Source organism: Protopterus annectens, chromosome 16.part0 (assembly GCF_019279795.1).
Source record: "Protopterus annectens isolate FY-2018-M chromosome 16.part0, PAN1.0, whole genome shotgun sequence".
Classification (NCBI taxonomy): domain Eukaryota; kingdom Metazoa; phylum Chordata; order Ceratodontiformes; family Protopteridae; genus Protopterus; species Protopterus annectens.
This window is the reverse complement of record NC_056750.1, coordinates 619,911,612-619,934,672: the sequence shown is the minus strand read 5'-3', so window position 1 is coordinate 619,934,672 and position 23,061 is coordinate 619,911,612. Positions and strand designations below refer to the sequence as shown.

The window sequence follows — 23,061 nt, the reverse complement described above, 5'->3', positions numbered from 1 at the left end:
ATCCCATTGATGCTGTGTTTTTAGCTTTAGAGAGAGCAGCTTTCACCTGCGCATTTGAGATGTCTGGGAGGCTACTCTCAGTTGGGATAGTTATCTCTCCTTTTGGGGGGGAGAGGGGGGTGAAGTTTGCGCTGAACCTGTCTGCCAGTATGTTGGCAATGTCTGTGGGTTCAGTGATTTTTGTATCATTTTGGACGAATTCTGAGCATATCTGGGAGTTTCCACCCAGGTTTCTGACATAGCTGAAGAAGGCCTTATGATTGTCTTTTGAATCTATGGCAATTTTTCTCTCAAAGTTGGCCTTGGATGATTTTATGAGGGATCGTAGTTGCTTGCTAGTGCTGATCAAAGATGCCTTCCCTTTTTGGGATTTTGCTCTATCATGTAATAGCTTTCTCCTCTTATTGTAAAGTTTGTTTATGGATGGGGTCCACCAGACTGGACGTTTGCCTTTTGTGTAAAGAGTCTTGGTTTTATTTGGGATTGCCTGATCCATGCAGTCCTGAAGGTGTTCATAGAAGGCATTTGTAAGGGCTTCCGCAGCCTGGGTTGTGGTTTCCATTGGCTCGGGGGCCTTGAAGGATACCACGCCTGTCTTGAGTAGTGTGAAGTTTGCTTTAGAGAAGTTCTTCACTGTGGTCTTTTTTGTTTGGGGTGGGGGCGGGATGTGGATTTCTAGTGAGATTAGTTTATGATCTGATCTCACCAATGAGGGATATACTTCTGGTGTGGAGCATTTTGTCCCCATGTTCATGATGATGAGATCTAGTATATTTTCTCCTCTTGTGGGGATGGTAACTAGTTGTTCCATGGCATTTGAATTTATGAACTCCAGGAACCTTTGGGCTAGAAAGTTTGGGCTTGAGTAATGTTCCCAGTCTATATTCGGGTAGTTGAAGTCACCCAATATGATGGTGTTTGGTGATACATTTATACCCTCCAGTGTCTTCAGGAAGGCTGTGTGGGTTTCCTGAGTTTGAGAGGGTGGCCTGTAGCATGCTACAAATTGTAGAGCAGTTTTGCCTATGGTTAATTGCACCTGGATGGTTTCCGATGCTTCGTGCGTAGCCACCAACCTGGAGGTGTGGGTATCCTTGATGAATATGGATACACCCCCTCCTTTTGTGGTTTGGTCCGGGTTTTGGGGCCGGAACTCATGATATGAGATGAAACCTGATAGTGCCGGGGTGCTCTCAGGAGCCTTGAACCAGGTTTCAGTCACAGCACAGACATCGATGTTCTCCATACTGAGAAGGGCCTCGAGTGCGTGCATTTTGAGATTTAGACTTCTGGCATTGAGCAGCATTACCCTTAGTTTCTTCACGTTTTTGTTTTCTAGGGTGGTAGGTTTAGAATTTGAGCCTTGCCTAAAAAAGGCACTATGGGGGTGGCAAGAGCCTTAGCCAATATCCGGAATCCCAGGGGTGATAGGTGCAAGCCGTCCCTTGCGAAGCAGCGTGGCTTGTCGAGCATGTCATCCCAGGCAGACAGGCACTGGATCCCCTTTGAATGACACCTACATTGGATCAGTAAAAGGTATCACATCACACCTGTATTATAGGTTTTCTGTCTTGGAACCAGCGTAGATTCTTTTTTGGGAAACAGTAACACTTTTAGTATATAGGACTCAAAGTCCCGTGTACAGATTGAAGCTCTTCTCTTTTTTCCTGTACTTATTAGCAGAAGGCAGTGCACCATATCAACAAGGTGAACAGACACAGCTTGACAAATGGAGCACCTTCTCCATTATAAATGACAGAAAGACAGCAAGTAACATTTTTGACTGAGGTATATTGCCCAATGCATGTAGCTGTGCAAAACTGACAAGCACAGCTAAAAAGCTGCACATCTGTATAATTTTCAGTCTGTGCTTGAGTGGTTTCAAGCTATGCTCTTGGCTTCCATGTGACTTTCCTCATAGGCCATTCCTAAAGAATTTTTTTGATAGCTTAACTGGAAAGATTCAGAGGGCTTTAAACTAGCACTGGAAATTTGGTCTGCACATATAGAAAGACTTGAGCTATTTTTGACATGTGGTGATATTATTTAATGTATGGGAAAGTGGGACTCATTAAACAAGTATGTCTTTGTAAGTATACTCAGAAATCTGAAACTCCCAATGTTCAAAAGCCACCTCAGTGATTCACCTGCCGACTAGTGCAGCTAATGGTGGCAGTTCTGGACCTATGCCTGAATGGGATGTCATGAATCCATGCAAGAATGTGGTGTTCTGAACCTATGGTCTAAGGGATGGTTCTGAACCTATGCATGAATGGGGTGTTCTGAATCAATGCATGCATAGCCTATTCTGAATCTTTCCATGAATGAGGTGTCCTGGACCTAGGCATGAATGCATGAATATCAGTGACAGTATGTCCCATTAAGCCACCTTACTGTGTGTACAGATGCTGAAGTACCATTTTACATCACCAAAGTAGGAAAAGAGTAAAATGAAGGGGGGGGGGGGGTAATGTGGTTTTCTGGGAAGGGCACAGAGGTCTGCAGAAATAAGCTCATACATCACTATATAGCAGACTATGTGCGTATGTATGCAGCTCAGTCTGTGTTTAGTCTAAACTTGTAATACAGTGGCTTTGAGCTATGTTCTCAGGTTCATTGTGAGTTTCTTTACTATATGTAACAGTGATAAAACCAGTACAGTCAATAATAATGTTTTAAATTTAGCAAGCATCTTGCCTCTAAATAGTAAGTCTGCTCCTGATTATCAAAATAAATCTGAAAGACTATGGAAGGAGTAAAAGAAAACTCTGAAACATCCTATGAAAGAAAGTTATGAAACGGTCTGTACACCTGCACTTTTGAAGAATCTAATGCTTCATGTAGTTCTTTAGCAGACTTGATGGCTGGCTATTACAGGAGCATGAATAACTGTGACGAACACCTTTGCCACAGTTAATGGGGCCTACCTCTATCTCTTTTCATTCTGCTTGCATTCCATGTTAATGTACTAACAGAAGGTCTGCTCAGAAAAGGGTTGTGAACAGCAGAGCTACTGCTATCCTATTTTCTGAATATGAATGGAATTTAAGCATCTTGAAGTAAAGAGACTTTATCCATTTGTTCTGGGGCCATGCCTAATTTATACCTTCCCACCCTGTGATGTTTAGGTAACTGAGTGCACCCAAATAAGTGTTTTAACAAATGCCAGTTCTGCTTAAGTTGCTGACTTAAAATATAGTGGGTCTAAAACATCACCATCCCAATAGCAGCGCAGAATTCTTCATTCCAACTTGAAGTACACAACCTTTCATTTATTTCCCACTTTTTTGCTCCCAGAAGAAGCAAATCAGTTTAGCTTCAGACCCACTCATCTGTTTGGTCTACTGAACCTTCCGTTCCACTTCCACACTAACTCTGACCCATGTCTAGTGCTGGTGAGGAGATTGAGGTACATGATGCAACATCATAGCACTGCTAGGTATGTTTTTGCTTTATTTACCCACCTCTTTACACATCTGTAACACCCTAGGGAGAGTTACACAGTGGGTGTCAGACCTGGCTGCTCCTCAGTTCCACAAGGGGCTTCTTGTCAGCTGGGGCAAAGATCAAAGCTTGAACCCATTTCCCTGGCCAATTTAAGGGTGGCTAAACTACTTCAGCCACCTATTTAAATCCAGTTTAGGTCTTTATTTAATCAAAGTGCACATTTCTGCTATTTCACCTTGCATGAGATCCTGCAACCAAGTTGCAGCTAATCCTTTACCTAACATTTTCCTAAAGGATGCCCTGCATTTAAGACTACCACAGAGCCCATTGACTTTACCACAGAATTTAGAAAAGTTGAATTTATCTTCACTTGAACCAGCTAATTCAGTAAAGTATCTAAGACTAAAAAAAATTAGTTAGTTTTTAGAAGGCATGCTTGTATAACCCAGACCTACACCTCACTGGGCCACCCTTGACCCGCTCTTGACCTACAAGAAGTATCAATGAAATGGACAAGACCTGACATCACTGTTTAAGACTCAAAGTACATGATCTCTTCATATCCTTTTTGTGACTATGCCGTGGCTAGGTATAGATGGTCTTCACCTGGTCATAAGGTGAATAATGATGAATCTAACATCCTAAACAAAAGCAATGTTTTACTAGGAAAACTCTGAAAAAAACAGACACTCTGTCATGAAGCACACTAACACAGTTTAGTTAACTAGTCAACATCTGCAAGGACTGGACTTTAACAAGATGAAGACAAGGGAACTAAGGCTTGTTTAGTTCTGAATGCTTTATCCATGTTGTTGCCACATAATTAAATTGCTTTTGTAATGCCTTGTTCTGTGCTTCTTGTTTGCATAATGTAGAGTATCACTGACCCATTTTGTGTTTTACACCACATCCGTTATATAGCACTAACCTTTGTATAATAACACAAACACTGCAGCAAATCTGACAACTTTTTATGTGCATCATCAGTGAAGCAAGTACTGGTTGCTGAAACATGCTTTTCTGAACATGCTATATACATAATGAATATACTTTAACCTACATGGGACAAAATATGACGGATAACCAGCATGTGTTGTATGCAAAAGAGAAGTATATACTTTGGGAAATGGTTTCATATGGGAACAATAATGTCAACATAGGTTCATCTTGTTTGGCTTCATGCTATCAACAAATGGCTAACTATGGAGGAGAAGCTTCAAAATCCTGTTTTATGTAAAATTAGATAACTATAAAATCATTTTCATTAAGTTTAAGCCATGTTCAGAAATAGCACAATGGGTTTCAAAGTTTGTTCCCCAAGGCAACTTTCACTTTTCTCGCAATCTGGCAAACCTGGAGTTAATTATTATTATAGCAGGGGTGCAGGAGGCATATATCCCCAGCAAAGGGAGGTCAAAACCCATCCCAAAATGTTGTCTAAACTAACTTTTTGTCAGTTTATTTTCAGTCATCTGTCCTTTTGAATAATCTTCTCTTTCAAAAAGGAAATCATGTCCCCTGCATCTTCAGTTGTTTTATTGAGACTCAAGCCAATAAACACGTTTAGAATATATGAAGGGAAATGGCTAAATGATTCTAAAAATATATTTTGTTGACTAGTATCCATTTTAAATAAAGATGTACAATAGTAGAATTTTTGTAGAATTGCAGGAGTGATAGACCACACAAAATGATGAAATGTCACTTATAAAGCCATTCCATACTTTCTTTCTGTATTAACAAATATGCCAATGCCCTGATATAGCAATACCATCAGGGTTTCTGACGCAAATAGAAACCTCTGCATTGCTCATTATACATCTTACAATCTGATAGCTGTATACTGCGTTTGTTATACGTCTTACAATCTGATAGCTGTATACTGCGTTTGTTATACATGTTACAATCTGATAAATGTATAGTGTGTTTGTTATACGTCTTACAATCTGATAGCTGTATACTGCATTTGTTATACATGTTACAATCTGATAACTGTATACTACGTTTGTTATACATGTTACAATCTGATAACTGTATACTGCGTTTGTTATACATGTTACAGCCTGATAGATGTATACTGTGTCCGTTATAGATGTTACAATATGATAGCTGTAAAATGCATTGTTATACATGTTACAATCTAATAGCCATATACTGCATTGTTTGTTATACATGTTACAATCTGACAGGTGTGTACTGTGTTCATTATACATGTTACAATCTTATAGCTATATATTGCATTCATTATACATGTTATAATCTGATAGCTGTACACTGGGTTTGTCATATATGTTACAATCTGATAGCGGTACACTGCACCCTGATGTGATGTCCACCTACCCCAACACGCTCAGGATATACTCCAGCTCTTAGAAAGGATGCCTTCCAGCTGTCCACCTCCTCCTGGGTCTCACATGCCAGTTCTAGCTGTCGATAGTCCTTGTACACATTTCTGCCATAAAAACAGGAAAAAGGAAATAATTAAGATGGATCCAAAACTTTTGTTAATGCATTCCAATGTTGCACATAAAAGCCTATTCTCTGCATCTCAGAACCATAGCTCTAAATTGAATCAAGGGCAATTTTTTAAAATACTAGTACTATTAAACTATTAACTTGAGATATTGTCAGAATAAGAACATGGGAATTAATATGCATTTTCTGAGGTAAAAGAAGTCTATAACTTTTAAATCCTAAAATCTATTGTCATTACATATTAAGTGTAATTCACCACTTTTCTCCAAACAAAAAACACTGGTTTTAGGAGGAATTAAGAGGGTCAGAGCTAAAATTTGAGTAAAAATAAGGGATGTCCCTGAAAATGTATTCTTTCACTTGAAACACTTTTTCAAGGATAAATCACACAGCCCAGTACTATAGTCAGTAAGTATTTTCCTACTGTTTCCTCATAACATGCGAGTGTAATCACGTACACTATAATGTTCTGTTCATTGTACTCTGATTAGTTTATCAATGTGTGATATCATCAGTTATTGGCACTGAAGGATTACATGGTATTATATCAATGAATGGAAGTTGTAGTGTTAGCTTGGATGAAATTATATACAGGAAAGGATGCAGGGGTTTAACTCCCCAAAGTAGTAAGTTCTGCTTAACAACTGCTACACATATCTGCAGCAATCACAGTAAACACCTCTGTTGAGTTCTTTACATTTTACGTTTCCTCATTTGCATACAGCTGAATTGAAGATAGTATGAAATCAAACATATCAGTGTTTTCACTTTTATACAAAACTCGGATGATAGATATCTAATTGAAGTCTTGAGAAGATGCATTCAGCCTTGGCCATACATTTGGATTTTTTCTTATGTGATCTAAACACTTTTTTTCTCTCAATGCCATCAGAAGAAATGATCTATATAGTTTTAAATATACCTTTTTGTCTTGAAAAATCCAAGAGTGACTAAAGTAAAATAAAACTGTGAACTTCTGAATGAAACTGAAATCTGTCTTCAGATAGAAGTTGGAAGTGAAGTGTAGAGGCTGGATGCTACAGACAGGAGAGAGAGATGTAGCTCAAGAACTGGGACACTGGAATGACGTTATAACTCTTCCACCTTATCCTCTATACCTCATTATTTAAAATAAACTTCAGTCCAATTTCTTTCCTTCTCAACTACTCTGCCCACTCCGTCTCTTCCGTATTGCATCCATTACCAGAGTTCTATGTTGGGTCCTTTGAGTCATCTCCCCCTCTCTCTACCACCTCATTTTAAAGGTAGCATTGCTTAGCTGAATCTTTCCAGACCCACCTTCAGCTTTGCTGAGATGAAGACTATCCTGAAATAGAGCTCATCTTTAAGGTATTCATCTCTCTAGTTTTAAATATCCCTAGCCCCTTTTCTCCTGTCCAACTCATGAGCCAGTAGTTTCAGGTTTATTCTAAGTTCTCTAACTGTGCCACTTGCTAATACCATTAAAAACCTTGGAAAACCCCTTGTACCCAGCTTGTGTATTGTACAGGAATAAAACCCTGACTGCAACCCAGGTAACTTGAGTTCCACTAGTGAGTTCATTGGTTAAGGAGTTACTGGGAAATAGGTAGAAGCAGCAATTTTGCCAGCTCTTGTATCCTTGTGGTAGAGGTGTGATTTCTGCCAAAGGATTAGCTCTAACAGGCATTAGATCTGAGTCATTTGCATACGTAATGCCTGTGGTAATGAATTGGGCAGGTCAGTAGGTCTTATCTCTGCACACTCCTTACCATGACTGCTTACACTAAGGATATCCTCATTCTAAACAGTAGGCATGGGGTCCCAGTTTCAGTTACATAACAAGTATAACATAGAATAATGGGTTGGTAGTTCTGGTAGAGATAGGAGAAGAGTGCAATGTTTATTCCTGTCCTTCTAGGTACATCTATGATTGTGTCAGACCTCAGCTGCTCCAGCATGTTTTTACTCGGTAACACAATGCAGCCACACTGTGTTAGTAAAACTTCAATATGCAGCAGTATTCATTAAAGCATCTTCAAGGATTTTATGTACTACAAGTGGTCATAATATAAAATAATTATAAGGGAGAAAAAAGAAGAAAAAGGCTGTTGTTAACTAGGGTATACTACTAATGACTACGGTCTGTACTGCAGAAGAGATACATTTCCCTGCAAACTTTTATTATTCTCCATTACAAGCTAATTATTTATTTATTAAGCTTATTTTTATTAACTGCACTTAAACACACTGCAAGAAGAAACATTTCTTGAGAACTCAGCAAAAATATAAGTACTGTTTGATATATTTCATTTGCTTTGCTGAGACCACTGGTGTGTACATTTCCCATTTCTAGCTTTCTAGTGGCTATAATCTTATAAACTTTGCTGTTGTATTGCTTTAGCACAATTTCTATAAGCAAAAGACCACATCACATACAAAGTAAAGTACCTTATTTTACATGTTCACTTTGTTTTGTTGATCTCACTCACAGTAGCCCTGTCATGGGATCAGTGTGTACGTGTCCTATCTCTGTAGCCCTACCCCTTCATCCATGAGCTACGTGGTAAAATGGCACGTGACACTATTTTACATAACACATTATCAGTGGATGTGTTACTTCTGAACACCAAAATGGAATCTGGAAATTTAAAGCATAAGTTTGTTATTCAAACTCTGCTCAAGTGAATTTTCCCATAAGTAAATTACTAGGTTGTAGACCTTGATGATTAGGGTAGAAAGTGAAGTAACAAGGCTTAATTTCAGCTTGGGGTTTCTTCTTTTTTGTTTAACCGATAATTATCTCAGAACTGTTGGTATACAGATATGTAAGGGGTGGTACATTTAGATTATCCATCCATAACAAGAGTTCAGATATAGTATGCTTGTAAAATGTCCACATACATACTAACACTAATGAGTTTTAGTATTACGGCTTAAATGCAAGGTGCTCTATTTCACATTTTCTACATAGGTCTTCACAAAAATGACAATACAACAAGGCTGCAAATAATAAACTCCAGAAATCTTTATCATTATGCAGTCTATAATTATTTAGTATAATGAGATAATGTATAAATCAAATGGCACATTTTATGACTTGAAAGTGATAAGACAGCTAACAAAAGTCCCTGTACTCCAACTACAAGATTGCTCATCTGAGGAATCTTGATAGGTGTCGGGATTACAGACTTGCTAAATACTGTTGCAAATTCACCTCCCTGGTCATAACTGACCTTTGCCATATTCACTCTCCATTGTCCTTGATTTCTTTTACAAATAAAAATAATATCTTTCTATACCATTGCTACTTTTACCCAATTAAATCAGTCCAATCAGGTATACATCATCTCTCACCCAAATAATAGCCTCATATAAATTACAGCATCTTAACACAATGTAACATCATGACACCCAATTAAACATTAACATCATAGTCTAACAGAAACACCCACATAACTGTATAAGAGCACACTGTAATCATATGACACCCAAATACAAGTAACCTATGGACATCATAGTCTAACAGCCAAATAACTGTACTAGAGGTGTGTAGTATGTTGCTTTTAGTAACCTGTCACCCAGAATGCCCCTCACCTTGGAATTATCACCAAAACATTCCAGTCCTTAATAAACTTACAATAATCTCCATGCGGGGTGCCCTTGGAAAGTTAGTACCTAGCTAACAAACATGCAGTTTACAACTGAACTGAAGTACTAATGTAGCAAAAATTATGAACAATTGACAAACTTTGGCAATAGTTGAACACTGCGCAGTCCAATACATACTAAGAAAAACTTAACAGTCTTCATAGGGTGCAGCAGATTCAGTAGGACATCTACATATGAACAAAACAAAAGGCAAATGCTTATTTAGAAGACGTTTCTTTCAGTGTTTCCTTACTGAGCATAATGTGGCTCTTAAATATACTACAGAAACTATTACTGCTATCTTATTGAAAGACATCTCTACCAGAAAGTATATGGAGCAGCTACCTGGTCCTCATTCAAAATGTTATACACTGTATGACACTGGATAGAACTGAATGGGAAATGTAGGTCAGTAAGTCTAATCACTGGCAAAAACAGCCCATGAAATAACACTGTACAGTTATGTGACATATTCATTATAAAGGAAGACCTTCAGAATAGTCTTACTATTGTGTTAACATAACCCACTTTCCAAAGGTGTTTCCCTGTACATGCATCCTCTGAAGTCCATATTCTGATACCTAAATGCACACTGGAAGATGCTGTAAAGAATTTGCCACTCACCTAATTTGTGTCTTTTTGTATTTTAACTCTCCATGATGAACTGGTTGGAGTATGAGGAAGTCTGCTTTTTTATAATACTCTCTTGCCCAAAATTACCAAACAGTGAGAAAGTAGACTTCAATGTTACTGTTGTGAGATACTGGTTTGAGTCTAACAAAGGGAATGACCAAGTTCACATAGTACTGACTGCTACAAAATGACTTTTTTGAAGATCTATTGTTACAGAAAGGTCCTCATAAACTGTCCTTACGGTGCTGTGATTTGTAACAAAGACAATATGGAAACGTGATATATTTATGTACTGAAACTTAACTTGCACTTATAAATATCAGCTGTTTTCACTTAAGTAACTAAACTTGTTAATTATTAGCCATCACTTTCTTAACATCTGAGGTGTATAATAGAGGATTATGATTGGGTCTCTGATTCTAACCTGTTTATTATGTGTTTGACACATGGATGCCAAGAACTTTGCTTGGCAGGTGAATTGATTGACTTCCACATCGAGAACACATAATAAAGAGTTACAACTAGCGATCTGAGCATATTTCTTTGTAGTAAATGGTGCTTTATCTGCTCCATGTATAACTAGTTACAGAAAAATAGAGAAAAAGGAAACGCTGTTTTGATGACTTTTAAAGCTGTAAAGCACTTGGGGAAGCCGTCAGAAAGGCAGTGTAACACTTTTTGTTACATTTATTCTTATTTTTCATGGCTTTCAATGGTCTAGATTTTCACATAATGTTCATATTTTGCTTCATTTCTTTGGTCTGTTCCTCATAAAGTCTGTGGCTGACAAATCACAGAGGATGAACTCACTGAATGGTGACATATATCTGAGTTTCAGATTTCATATGTTTTGGGAAAAAAAACTTATGGAGAGCACATCCTTTATTCTAGATGCCTTCTAAGTTTGTAAGAGGAAAAACATATGTTATCCCTTCAGACAGCAGTACTGCCACTGTCATTTACTGGTCAGTACAGGCAGATTAGACTGCCCAGCAGTAGATCCGATCTTACCAACTTAATCAGTGGGTGCTTAACAATTGTTAAGGCCGGGCCTTGCAGCACTTTAACGTTTAACTGACTTGTCCTTTTCCAAATTATGCAGCATAATTTCCACGCTCCATGCATTACATATTTTGTTACTTACAAAAATCAATACTTTACTTTATTCAGATAGTGCGCTGCTGTCTAATATTAGTAGTTTAACATAATTGGAAGAAGCAAGAATCCATATCTGACCTTTGTTCAGTATTGAAGAGAGCAAAGATGTGTTTGCTGGACATGAATCCCTTCTCAATATCCCGGAGCTTAAGGTTGTCCAATGGCAGCATGTACTTCTTTTCTTTTTCCTGGAAAGCACAGAACAAAGTGATTGAGTTCCACTAAACAGTAATAAGGACTTCCGCCCCTCACCTTGTGACACTGAAACTAAACAAAAGCATAGGATATGGCTGAACTAGCTCAGGCTAAAAATACATAAGCACAGACCTGTTTGTTCTGACTCTGTGTTTACAAAGCTAAAGACATATGGAAACAATCATTTATCAGTGCCAAATGTTAACTGTATTGGTGATGACTACAGCAGTATAGTATAAAGGAATGATAAAATAAGAGAAGCAGTATTTTGTTACAACATAAAACAGATAGCGGAAAGTAAAAGGCAAATCTTAAGAAAGTAGATTGCTGTTGTTAAGGGCTTTTGTAGGTACACCAAACTATTTGTGCAAATACTTTAAAATACAAAGAATAACAGTCACTACCAGATGAGACTATTGCACTGGGGTTGCATAAAGCAAGGTAGACTGCTAAGTCAGATTCTGATTCCTTGTACTGATCCTGCATGTTACGTCCACAACCTATCTTGTGGGAGGAACATGTACCAAAACTGCATATCAATCCTTTCTGACTTATGCATGACCGTATTGTTTAAAGGACTCAGGATTGTTTTTGATCCCCCTTTGTCCCACGGGCAAAACAGGGGAAAAAAATAATGGGAAGCTACCCTCTGCAAATAATACTTTAAACTGTTTTACAGGGGGCAAGCCCCTCTACACTCCCATGTGGGGAAGACCTCTAACAAGTTTTAAATACCAGCTCCACAGTCACAGAAAAATGGAGTAAGGGCAACATCTAGTCTCTGAAAGTGGCTTTCAGCGATAAAGCTGTTGGGCTGTTGTCAGCTGGACTCACATGATTTAGTCCAAACACACATTCCGGGTTTAAAACACCATCCGACAAACTTTTTTTGCAAGCAAATAGTATTGTATATGCTTGTAGCAGTGGATTTTGTTTCTGATGGTTCTGAGCAACTTACCTTGCATCTTTTTAAGAAAAATGATTAATTAAACCCAAGTGGACTTAACTCTCATCCCCTCCTGGAAATTCTTTGCAGAACCTCACTGTCATGACTGCAGTAGAGAGTTGATTACCGGAACTAATTGGGACCTAGGGTAGTTTGGATAATCAAACATGTAATTGAACCAGATAAAAAACTTCTAGAATCTTGTTTTTTTTCTGCACGGTGGAATACACTTTTCAACCATTTAGTGATTCCAGTGGAAAATAAAACATATTTTTCACACATGAGCAGGCTATAAGCTCAAAAAACATGCTCAAGCGAATATGTGTAATGTTTACATTTTCAGACTTTATTATTTTTTCTACCCAAAAACTTTGGAAGGCTGGCTCTGATAACTGACGTTTTGGATAATCGACTCTCTACTGCATCTAGTTTCAAATAATGACTTGACGATTTGTGTGAAGACCATAAGTTCATACATGGGGTATGTAAAAGTAAGCCCTTTACCAAGGACAACTAATATTCTCTAAATACCAAAGGGTATCATGGTTAAGCTTCTCAACAGCCCTTTGGTAATAAGCTTGTTATGAACCTACGAAGCTGGAGGGCAGTAAGAAACTGCAGTGTTGAATGTGCATCCTTGTAGTAAGGCAAGTAAATACATTGGGTGGAAATAATACTTAGCTTTTGGGGATGGATCAGTTTATCATCAAAGCATAAAATATTTCTAGAATGGCTGCACTCAGACACTGGGAAATGAAGTGATATTAAAGCAAAAGCTGTGAGTGGCTACAATTTAGTGGCTAAGATGAATAATCAGTATGGCAGCCTAGTGTAATAAATGAATGTTTCACATAAAACTATAAAAAGGTGTAGCATATAAAGTATAATTTTTAATATATATATATATATATATATATATATATATATATATATATATTCTGTTACATAATAAAATTAGCATTGTGCACATAACCTGAATGACTACAACCTATAAACAAGTGCACAATTACTTTCAGAGTATTTATCATCATAATAAAACCCCATAAGGTATGTAAACATTCCAGTTTAGGAGATTACATTGAAGGGTATCCTCTGGTTTGACTATGGCAGTGGTTCCTAACTGCCAGTAGACACTGACCTTTAGTACTGGCCTTAGGTATGGAGAAGCAGTGGACAGTGAAACCTGATTGTGCTGCAAAGAAAATGTTACGACTGGCCATTAACAGTAATAGCCTCCCGTGAAAACTGACATACAAAAGAAAGAGCATACAGTAAATACAATACTCAGAAATCACATCAATGCATGCTAATGATCAGCAGTACCTAGGTTATGTCAACTGATCTCACACTGAGGAATGATAGCAATGGTGTAAAAGCAGAGAGAGCATTACGTCAATTATGTATACCATTCATAGATCTTAAAATATCACTTTTGTGAGATCACTTGGTCACATTTTCAAGTTCTCAGCTTTGTTTCAGGTGTTGTACTTCAATGTGAGGTCACATGACCTGGAGAAAAGGGAAAAAAGTGAGCTTATTATTTTTTTAATAATTTCCCTTTTCCCTGAGGTTGTGTGTCTTCAGTGGTATATATATATATATATATATATTGAGATTAGGGATGTGGGGACAGAGGCCGCAAAGAGGTTCTTCAGTATAATTATTTGTATACATAATTTTATGTTCTTTAATTTTTTTTATGAAATTTTACATCTTGAGTAACTGAGACATACTGTTCCATTACAGATATGAAACTCAGGCAAGTTACTGCCTAACTTGACAAGACCATAAACCAAGGCAATCTCTGGAGGAATGAGAAATAAAATGAGAAGGTATGTGTTTCAAATGCAGTTTCAGGAAGACTCTGGGGTGGGAAGGCAGACTGAAAATAGGACTTTGTTTTATAGTGATGGATTATACAGTCAGGGAATAAAGGTGAGCATAATCAAACATGCAAAGGAAAGACGGTATAAATACGACCTGGAAGAAGAAATGAAGTGAGAAATACAGGAAAGGAAAAGTAAAACAGAAAGTAAGAAAAACAGTGCCTGGACTTGACATGGGAATGATCAGTCCTCTGATATGGGGGATATAAAAAGCAAGAGCTGAATGCACTAAAACAAGTGTTCTCAAGGAGAATATTGTGTAGCAAAGTAATAGAAGGAGTAGTAGACGACTCATGGGGCAGAAGCATAGACTTAAGACCCTGTACAGAAACTGTATCCATGCAGCTAAATGCAGCATGCTTTATTTCCATATGAGTTCCTAATGAACAAGTGAACAGAAGCAGTTGTAACACAGCACTGTGAGTTCTGGGTGAGATTTTGTATAGACTGGACTGACACTCTGCAAACTAATGCTGCTGTTTGGCTGAATGTCAAATGTCAGCTGAGGAGCAGAAGTGCTTTATGTGGTGTACTGTGCAGTGTGCTAAACCATCTCATCCGTCAGTCTGTCTGTTGGAGGAATTATGGCTTCTGACAATTTCTGTTAGTGTCAGACACTATGGATTGTGTTACTGACAGACATGACTGCAAAGCAAAAGGTGCAAAATTATAAAATTATAACCTCTCATTACAGGAAACCTTCTACAGTGATGGCGGAAACACCACAGATGAGGATGATAATGCTGCTGGCATATAGTTTAATATAGCAATAACCCACGTCTGGGTGTGGGTAATGCTGGATTTATCCACGGTTGGAGTGGTTTTGGTCCCGAGGGCGAAGCCCGAGGGACCAAACAAAGCCAACCGTGGGTAAATACAGCATTACCCACACCCAGAAGTGGGTTATTGCTATTATACCATGACATTATTTAAGAAAAGAAACTATTACTTTTCTTAAATAATGGCATAGTATAATGCCTGTTTACTGACTTCCGCAGATGTCTGGCATCCGGCAGTTCTGATGTACTGCGGCCTACCGCGCAGTACATCAGAGTTGTGGGCAAGCAACGGAGAAAGCAAGATCTCTGTTGCTTTTTTACTGTTTTCACTATGTTAAATGGGTTTAACATAGCAAGACAGTTTTAAAATAAGCAACGGAGATGTCCGTTGCTTATTTTAAAACTGTCTCTATGTTAAACCCATTTAACATAGCGAAACAGTAAAAAGCAACGGAGATCTTGCTTTCTCTGTTGCTTTTTAAAACCTGTCCGCTATGTTAAATGGGTTTAGCATAGCGAGACAGTTTTAAAATAAGCAACGGAGATCTCCGTTGGTTATTTTAAAGCTGTCTCGCTATGTTAAACCCATTTAACACAGCGAGACAGTGTTTTAAAAGTAGAGTTATACTAATGGAAAAAAGTCCGGGCGACCGGACCTTTTTCCATTAGTATAACTCGATTTACAATGTGCACGCTGGCCAATCAGCGTGCACATTTTGGGGGGGTCATGGTATAATATGCATTTTTTATCTTGCACATCTGGTCTGCCCTTTTTTATGCTTCACAACATGATTGTTAGATGTATCAGGGAGTGGTACAGAATACCTGTGAATGCTAGCATGTATGCAACTTTTATTGGCACAGCAAAACAAGCAACTATGTAGAGAGAACTCAGCAAGCCTTTATATCTGAATTTGTAGTAATGCCATGATAACTGTACACACTGGGATGAAGAGTATCATGACAAATTATGGAAAAAGAAAAAAAAATACCAAAGATGACTCTTGTATAAAGTAGCCAGTATCATAATCATCATTAAGTACTGACCTATTATTAACAAAAACATGTCTTAATAGTATAAATACTGCTCATTTAGGCCCTGTAGTACAAAAGGATTGGCAAGGAAATAAGCAATTGTCTCTGCAGCACTGAATAGCAGGTGACTGCTTTCTATATCTCTGTAATCAGAGCCATGATCTGAAGCATCGTAAGGGCTCACAGTATCCACTGAATGTTTTCCTTAGATTAACAATGGGAATCTGGAAATAATAAGACAGATACTCGGATTACTCCGTGGCTACTTCGGACACAGGCTATGGCTGACAATCTTCCCAAAATTTTTTATTTTTATTTATTTAACATTTGTTGACCGGGAAAGTCCGACTAGGTTCCACAGATCCTGTTTTCAGCGGAGGCCCGGGGAGAAATGCTCCAGAAGAAGAAAATGTGTTCTAGATCACTGCTATATGCTCCCATCTAATGAAACTGTCCAGGCTAGTTAACCAATTAAAAGACTGGAGGTACTAGAAAATAAAAGGCAAGCTCTTTTCCTTGGTACAGCAGCCAGTTGACATCATTTGCTTCATATTTGTACAAATCCCTGAAGTGTTCCCACTGATTTCTCTGTGACTAGGATTCATGAGATACTTTTTTGGGATTTTTTCTCTCTTCTGATTTTCCTTCTGCAGAAGGGAGGCACAAGAAAGATGTTCCACTGGGCTGTACTGATAGCATTAAGTCTAGTCAGTATAAAGGGACACAGTGCTAATAAAAAGGCTAGATAGCTTCCAAACATGGCCAGTTGAGGATTTGGAGGAAAAGCACACATCAGCAAGCACTTTTATTTTAGGTATATGGATAAAACTATTTTAAAGTTTGCAGAGAAATTGAATGCTTAAATGTAGCTGCCAGTTTGATTTATATTGTATAAACCATTACACCTTTATATAAATGGACAATCTGTAGAGATGGTCTGAATGCCACCCATCATAATGTGTACTCCTCACTTTGAAAAGGAAGTCTAAGTAATAATCCCCTTCAGCTGGGCATAACCTGTTTCTTTTATATAATACCAAACTATACAATATTTACTGGAAAAAGTGTGCTTTTTTTATATTTTATTTTGTTGATGAGTGTCAGACTGAAATTTTTTTTTGGAGCTGAAAACTCCTGCAATGACATTATGTAAAACTGAAGCCATAATGCCTTACTATCTAAATGAGTGTGTCGGCTACTATATATTCCATGACAAATGTATCAACAGGAGATTTGTACAGAAAGATAAGTTGTCAACTAGATCTTGCAATTAGAATATATTATATTGAAAATTAAGATAAGCATTACCGCAGCAGTGAAACCACAATGTAAGAGACTACTCTTCTAGAGAAGTCATTTGCTTGGAATCACCGTTAATGTGTTGCTGGTATATTTCAAAAATTACTGGTAGCTACTATGACACCATTTTGTGGTTGTGGTTGTCATCATACAGAAAAGCTGATTAGGCAGTGGAGCTAAAACACCAATGAATATACTATAATCTACATTTTTGTTTAAAATCGCTTGCAACTTTAAAATCAGGACCACAGTTGAAAATGAAACTAATTATAAATTAATGTATGGAAAGTTGGCGATATACTTTAAAGAAATCAATACCTTGGACAAAGCTTTCTGTTATGAGCAGCCAGCCACAACATCTGAGACAATCATTTATATTACTTTGTTTCAGCTTTCTCAGAAGAATGCAAGGGTGCAGTGCCATGCTGGGCTGAAAGAAGGCAAGGTACAATCGGGAAAATGGTGGACAGGTGCCAAAAAAAGAGACAGGATGGAGATAATAAGGTACAAGGACCAGATGGGCTACCTCTCACTGCCCTCAGAAATCTGACCAGTCTGTTGTCAGATGCCAGCTGATGATCTTCAATAGATCATGGTCTACAGTATATATGCCTGTGTCTGCAAAACAACAAATGTGGTACACCTATACAGGACCTGGACAGGAAGAAAAATCTGGAAAACTAAAGGCCTTTTAGCTTAACAGCTGTGTCAGATAAAGTTTTGGAAATAATCCTGTGATGATGGATGTAAGTATTTATCGTGTTTAGTAATTCTTTCAGACACCATTGAATATGGGCTTTTGGCTACAACGTGACCTAATATTAGATCTAATCTTAGAACAGGGTTGTAAATAAATTTGGTGTGGCAGTGCCAGTAGACATATCCCACTGCTCCACAGAGGAGATGGAAAGAAAAGCCTCAGGGGCTGTGCATAGGACCAGTACTGAGAAACTGGATCGCTGCATGGTTGAACACAAAGGGTTATAATAAGAGACAGATGATGTAAACCCCCCCCCCCCAAAAAAAAAAAAATAAAACAGTAAAATAACTGAGGGAGTACTGCAGGGATCTGCCCTAGACCAGTACAGTTCACTGTCTTTATGTCAGACATATCTTAGGGAGTGACAAACAGAATCCCCCTCTTCTCTGATGACAAAAAGACAGGTGCAACAGCTGGGAGGTTGTCAAAAGCATTTAAAGAAGGATTTGTAAAGTAAGGCCAAGTGGGCAGACAGATACAGTGGAGTTTCATTGCAGACAAGTGTGAAGTATTGTACTTGGAGCATGGCAATCCAAGTATGAAATACCAGCTGGGGGAGTGCAACTGCTGGCAACAGATCAGGAAAATTTTCTGAAGTTTTTGGACCAAAAAATTTCCCAAACCAGTAAAGAAAAAAGTCTTTAAACCCTGAAGCAAATAATCACTGCAGATTCTGATGAGCTAAAAACTGTAAATGGACATTCACAATGGAAATGTTTTTCAACAAACCAAGCTTTTAGAATGTCAAATTACCCATGGTAACTGGCATTTCCATTCTTACTATTTGGAACTGAATACTGTATTTTTTATTTGGTATATTTGCAAGTAAACACTTTCTGTCCCATTAGTTTTACACAAAAGAGTTTGCTTTAATTACAAGTGTTGCAAATCTGATAGTACTCCAAGAATAAAACACTGTATTACATTTGCTTTGCAGTAGAAAGGGACAGTAAGCTTACACAGTCTGCCTTTTAAGTGCATTTAACGTTGTAATTCTTCTGCAGTCCTACCACCCCTTCCCCATTCTTCATCTGCACCATGCCTTATTCATTGCCTCCATGAAGTCCTTTCTACACCAACTAATCCAGCAGTCCATTCCCTGGGACTACAAGCCTCTCTCTGAAGAAGTACTTTAGGAGTTGCTGAGAGTAGCTAGGTCCTACAATCTGCTTTCTGTGCCCTCTCCTTTCCCTCTGTACGTCTTTGTCTTAGTGATGTCTTCACATTTCCCTGGCATGCTCTTGTATATCAGTATCATGTCCCCGTATCTTTCTTGACTTAGATAAGAAGAGTTTTAGCTTCTCTCCCATCTCAGTATACCACTCTGACACTATGCCTCTCTACACTAATATCATAATCCTAACTATCTTCTTCCATCTCTACCTACTCCTTCACCTTACATCATATCATACAACCCTCATACCTTTCAAACCATTACACTCAACATCCATGTACACACAGACTCTTCCTAGCTATTCCACAATAATTCTACAAGCTAAACCCCTGTACTAATCCTGTCTAAATTTTTTTTCCTCCTCATTCCATCATCTTCACATGCACAATTACAGGCATCCCTTGTAGAAGAAAAATAAAATTCACCCTGTCTTTGTCTTTTCTATATTAAGTTGCATTAAAACTCTAATATTGCCTTTACACATGTTAATCCTGTTATAAACATGTCATTTTATATTCTTTTATGTAATGAATATTTAATTTTCACTAGTCACTATATCAAATTTAATTTTTAAAATATGTTACTCCTATGCAGTTTTTTTTTTTTGGTTTCTTTAGAACAATGTTGTAGTGGAGCTTTTCTCCCTGGGCCTTTGCTGAAAATGGACATATATCCAGTTAGACTAGCCCGGTCAACAAATGTAAAATAAAATAAATAAATAACGTAAAGACCCTCCATCTACACAAAGCCCACTAAAATTATCCTAAACTAGACTACCACCACAAAACTAAAAAACAACAACACCCTATAAATCAAAACAACCTTTCCAACTTAATAATATGTGGAGACATACACCCAAACCAGGGCCACAGTCTAAACTCCATAACCAACCCAACTCCATAAAAACTTTAAACTTCACTACCATCAACCTACAAAGCATCAGAAATAAAATTCCCCATTTCCATGCATGGTTATACCAAAACAAACCAGATTTCACTGCCATAACCAACACTTGGCTTAAACCATTCATCAACGACACAGAATCTCTACCCCCCCAACTATAAATGCCTCAGGAACGGCAGACCACATAGAAAAGGTGGTGGTGTCACCTTGATATACCCAAATATCTATACAACAGTCCCTTTCACTAAACCCATTCCGCAGTTCTCTTCAGCAAAACATTTAGTAACCCTCCTAAAACTAAATAACTATAAAACCCTCTGCATCATAGTGTTATACATTCCCCCAGGTAACAACATTCCCATTCTAGAGGATATTCTAGCTTGGTCATCCAAACATATTCAAAATGGAACAATCATCCTAGGGGTTGTAAACATTGATTGGTTAGATATCAAAAACCAAAACCTCCAAACTAACATCAACCTATTCAACTATACTCAGCTTATCTCTGATATAACTAGGCCAAATACCAAAAATAACCAAGGTTTGGTCTTAGATTGGATCCTTGTATCTGACCCAAATAAGTTCTCCACCTTTGGGACATTTCCAGACAGCATCAGTGACCACTTACCATCCTTCGCTGTACTTAAAACTTCCACAACTATTAGTTACCACCAATTAAAACAAACTAAAGACCTATCACAATTCTCTCCAGAAACCCTAAATGAAATTTTACAGAATACCAACTGGGCACCATTAAAAATTATTCCTGTTGATGATGCAGTTGAATTATTCAATTCAACATTTCAAAATATTAGGGTAGCACCACCAAAAAGAGTCAAGACTAATCATGCCACTTGGCTCACCAAAGCAACAAAACAAATCATGTCCACTAGAGACAAAGCTTAGAAATTATGGCAAAAATATAAAAAACAGCTGACCTCACTCTATACAAAAACTATGTAATCAGGCCAAATGGCAGGTAACCAAAAACAAAAAGGAATACTTCCATAAACTACAGGACCAGCATAGGCTAAACCCACAAAAATTCTGGGGGGCAATAAATTCCCTTATACACCCAGGCTCTAACACCAATCCTTGCCCATACCCTGATAAAAGCCCTGCTAATATAGCCTCTCTCTTTAACTCTTATTTCATTGACACTATTGCCAAGCTGACCATCACTTTCCCTCCTTCTAACCCAAACTCATCAGACCAACAATCTACTCATCTTAAACCTCCCTCTCTACCACATTTTTCTTTCTCTCCCATACCCACATGCACCATAAAAATCTTATTCTAAAACTTAAACCTTGCACCTGTGCTCCTGACAACTTACCTGCTGAATTCCTAAAAACATCCGCATGCTCCATCGCTTACTCCATTAATATACTTATCAACAGATCAGTCCAAGAATCCCACATACCTAATATTCTTCCTCTGCACAAAGGTGGGAAAAATGCAGACATCTCCAACTTTTGGACCATAGCTGTTCTCTCTCCCATTTCAAAAATATTAGAGAAATGTGTCCATACCCAACTTCTCAACCATTGAATTAATAACAAGCTTCTCACCCCAACCCAACATGGCTTTAGACCAGGCCAAAGCACCAACACAGCTCTCATCTCCTTTATGGATACAGTACATTGGGCATGTGATTCCAGTCTGATCATCTCCACAATATTCCTTGACCTTTCAAAAGATTTCAATACCATTTTACACTCCGTTTTACTCTCTAAACTCAACAATCTAGGTCTCACACCCCCAACCCTAAATTGGTTCTCAAACTACCTTTCTGGTAGATATCAGTCAACTAAATGGCAGCAATCCTGTCCCCCCTTCCTCAGCATCTCCACAGGTGTCCCCCAAGGCTCCATACTAGGCCCCCTTCTATTCAATATATTCATTAATAATTTCCATAACTCCCTTACACATGGCACTGTGATCCAATATGCAGATGATTCAACAATCATCTGCACTGCTAAAACCCCTTCTGAGTTGCAACTACTAACACAAAATGCCTTCACATCCACTGAAAAATGGATGTCATGCAATCACATTAGCTCTCAACCCAAACAGGACTAAACTGATCCTATTCACTCCCAAAAAAACAACCTCTCTAAATAGAACTGAATTCTCTATCCACTCCCAAAATAATACCACCATTGAAGTAGTCTCCAGTACTAAACTACTAGGAGTCATTATTGATGAAACCCTAACATTTGATCTCCACATTCTCAATAACATCAAAAAAACACATCAGAAACCGGGCACCTTTTATAGACACAGCTATTACCTCAATAACACTGCTACAAAGACTCTAGCCTCAGCCTTTCTACTTCCATCCCTGCTATATGGTGCCCCCATACTCACAAACATCCACTCATCACTTAAAACAAAGCTCAACTCATGTTACAATAAGGTCGCCAGATTTGCAACCAATGCTAGATCCTCATCACACCTCAGCGTGAGCTCAGTGTCTCTCCAGTAAGTGTTTTACAACTGTAAATGCCTGCTTATGTTGAATTGTGTTAGACATTTTACAACTGTATATGTTTATGTTAAATTGTGTTAGACATCTAATATGATTTATGCTTTATTATTGGAAGTTACTATGGCATGCTAACATTTTGTCTGCACCAAGTTGTTTTTAGTATAATAGTATGGTCTATTTGCATAGATGCACCTTGTTCACTAATGTTATTCATGAAATTGTATTGTGTGTAGACAGCTCATACTGGTGT

At 38.0% G+C, this 23,061-nt stretch overlaps 1 protein-coding gene across 11 annotated transcripts in view; it reads right to left on the bottom strand.

Moving 5' to 3' along the window:
* Nucleotides 1-23,061, bottom strand: part of DNM1 (dynamin 1) — a 1,092,771-nt gene that overhangs the window by 111,562 nt on the left and 958,148 nt on the right. For all 11 annotated transcript variants that reach the window (XM_044058867.1, XM_044058862.1, XM_044058871.1 and 8 more), the window contains exons 15-16: nucleotides 11,422-11,531; nucleotides 5,788-5,899 (exon numbers count right to left, since the gene is read on the bottom strand). In XM_044058867.1, the coding sequence (XP_043914802.1) occupies nucleotides 5,788-5,899; nucleotides 11,422-11,531 (222 nt within the window). The remainder of the gene's footprint in view (nucleotides 1-5,787; nucleotides 5,900-11,421; nucleotides 11,532-23,061) is intronic.